The sequence below is a fragment of the Onychostruthus taczanowskii genome, unplaced genomic scaffold (assembly GCF_017590055.1).
Source record: "Onychostruthus taczanowskii isolate IOZ18803 unplaced genomic scaffold, ASM1759005v1 scaffold604, whole genome shotgun sequence".
NCBI classification, from domain to species: Eukaryota; Metazoa; Chordata; class Aves; order Passeriformes; family Passeridae; genus Onychostruthus; species Onychostruthus taczanowskii.
This window is the reverse complement of record NW_024503725.1, coordinates 6,092-8,846: the sequence shown is the minus strand read 5'-3', so window position 1 is coordinate 8,846 and position 2,755 is coordinate 6,092. Positions and strand designations below refer to the sequence as shown.

General features: G+C 65.1%; 1 protein-coding gene across 1 annotated transcript in view; it reads right to left on the bottom strand.

Moving 5' to 3' along the window:
• LOC121343859 (ryanodine receptor 1-like) overlaps nt 1–2,755 on the bottom strand; it is a gene marked incomplete at its 5' end in the record, with an annotated part of 7,007 nt that overhangs the window by 960 nt on the left and 3,292 nt on the right. Inside the window, 4 exons of the mRNA XM_041419372.1 lie at nt 3–122; nt 222–393; nt 497–564; nt 936–1,897. Coding sequence (XP_041275306.1) covers nt 3–122; nt 222–393; nt 497–564; nt 936–1,897 — 1,322 coding nt within the window. The remainder of the gene's footprint in view (nt 1–2; nt 123–221; nt 394–496; nt 565–935; nt 1,898–2,755) is intronic.

Below are 2,755 nucleotides of genomic sequence, written 5' to 3'. Positions count from 1 at the left end.
CCCAAATCCCCCCAGGACCCCCCAAACCCCCGCACCTTGTAGAAGAGGAGGATGAAGTTGATGGCGAAGGCCAGGAACAGCGCCAGGAACCGCAAGTTGTAGAAATTCCTCGACAGGTAATTCTGGGGGAGGGCAACCAACCAATCCAGGGCCTCCCCAAATCCCCTCGAGACACCCCCAAATCCCCCTCCCCAGACACCCCCGGCCCCACCCCCCCTTACCAGGAACTTGACCCTCTGCACCTCCAGCTCTCCCCAGAAGTCGAAGCCCCCCTCGGCCGGGGGCTCCCGGCGCTCCCGGGGCACCGACTTGCGCCGCTTCGGGGGGGGGGCGCGGGGCTCCGGCCCCTCCTCGGCAACCTCGGGACCCCCGCCCTTCTCCCCGTTCTCTGTGCTGGGGGACAGCGGTAGTGGGCGGGGGGCTCGGGGACACCCCCGGAGCCTCCCTCGCGGGGCAGGGACCCCTCCCCAAATTCTCCCCCCCTCTCTCTCCTTACTCGGCTTTCTCGGTCTCGGCCGGGGGCTCCTCTTCCTTCTGAGCCTCCCCCACCTGCTCTGCCATTTCCTGGGGGGGACAAGGGGGGTCGGCGGGGGCACGTCCCCTCCCCGGGACCCCCCAAAGTCCCCCTGAGGCTGGGCAGGGCCATGGGGGGGTTGGAATTGGGGCTTTGGGGACTCTCCACTGTCCCATCCCCCACAGGGGACCCCTCAAAGGGACCCCCGGATCACCCAAAACCCCCAAGCAGGAACCGCCATAGAGACCCCCAAAATCTCCCCACGTCCCAGCCTTCGCAGTGACCCCCGGGGTCCTCCCCCACTCAAAACCGCCCAAAATCCCCCCCAGGGACCCCCAAAGCACCACAGGAACCCCCAAAATCCCCCCCAGGGACCCCCAAATCACCACAGGAACCCCCAAAATCCCCTTTCCCCCCTTACCCCGATCTTCCTGCGCAGGATGGGGGTCCCCTCGGGGGTGGGGGGCTCAGCCCCGGGGGGCTCCCCGACCCCCAGCAGCCCCCCCAGCGCCACGCGCCCCGCGCCCACTCCCGCCTCCCACGCCAGCTCGCGCCCCGACTTCTTGCGCAGCCTCCTGATCCTGCGGCGCCACGTCTGGGGCGACCCCAGCAGCCGCCGCAGCGCCCCGAAACCCGGCAGCGCCGGCGCCGGCGCCTCGGCCGGCTCCTCTTCCTCCCTGTCCTCGTCCTCCTCCTCCTCCTCGTCGCGCGGCGCCTCCTCCTCGGAGATGCGCGAGGCGATCTGCATCTCGAAGATGGTGTCCTCGCAGAAGTTGACGAAGAGCTCCATCTTCTCGGCCTCGCCGCCCTCGTTGACCACGTCGAAGATGAACTGGCGCTTGGACTCCTTGACCTGCGGCATCTCCCACTGCGCCTTGTTGGCGCCGCTGATCTCGAAGTAGATGCGCTCGATGCGCCGCGCCGCCCCCATGATCTCGATTCGGCCCAGGAACGGCCGGAAATAGTCCAGGATGCTCTCGGCCTGCTCCAGGAAGGTCTTGAGGCGCTGGTCGTGCGGCACGTGCTCCGACAGGTTGGTCAGCAGCACGGCCACGTTGAAGCCGATGTCGCGCGCCGGCTCCTGGAAGCGCTGGGCGAAGCTCTCCACGTCGATCATCTCGTTCTCGTCGGCCTCGGAGCAGGAGAGCAGGAACTGGATCTCGTCGGGCTCGTACTGCTTCTGGCTGTCCATGGCCTTCTGGAAGTCCTTCTTGGAGATGAGCCCGCGCGGGTCGGTGACGAAGTGGCGGAAGGCGTCGGACGAGACGATGTCGCGCAGCTTCAGGAACATGTCGAAGAACTTGAGGATCATGGTGACGTTGCTGGAGGACTCCACCAGCATGTCCACCATCTGCCGGGCGATGGTGCCGTTCACCACGTTCCCTGCGGGGACACGGCGGCGTCACCGCTCTGCCGGTGGCCCCAGAGACGTGGGGAGGGGCTGGGGGGTTGGGGACACCTTGGGTGGTCAGGGGACACCTTGGGTGTCAAGGGACACCTGGGTGGTCAAGGGGACACTTTGGGTGGTCAAGGGACACCTGGGTGGTCAAGGGACATCCTGGGATCAGGGGACACCTTGGGTGGTCAAGGGACACTGGGTGGTCAATGGACACCTGGGTGTCAAGGGACATCTTGGGATCAGGGGACACCTTGGGTGGTCAGGGGACACCTGCATGGTCAAGGGACAACTTGGGTGGTCAAGGGACATCCTGGAATCACGGGACACCTTGGGTGGTCAATGGACACCTTGGGTGGTCAAGGGACATTTTGGGATCAGGGGACACCTTGGGTGGTCAAGGGACACCTTGGGTGGTCAAGGGGACACTTTGGGTGGTCAAGGGACAACTTGGGTGTCAAGGGACATTTTGGGATCAGGGGACACCTTGGGTGGTCAAGGGACACCTTGGGTGGTCAAGGGGACACTTTGGGTGGTCAAGGGACAACTTGGGTGTCAAGGGACATTTTGGGATCAGGGGACACCTTGGGTGGTCAAGGGGACACCTTGGGTGGTCAAGGGGACACCTTGGGTGGTCAAGGGGACACCTTGGGTGGTCAAGGGACATCCTGGGATCAGGGGACACCTTGGAAGGGACAACTTGGGTGGTAAAGGGACACCTGGGTGGTCAAGGGACACTGGGTGGTCAGTGGACACCTGGGTGGTCAAGGGGACACTTTGGGTGGTCAAGGGACACCTGGGTGGTCAAGGGACATCCTGGGATCAGGGGACACCTTGGGTGGTCA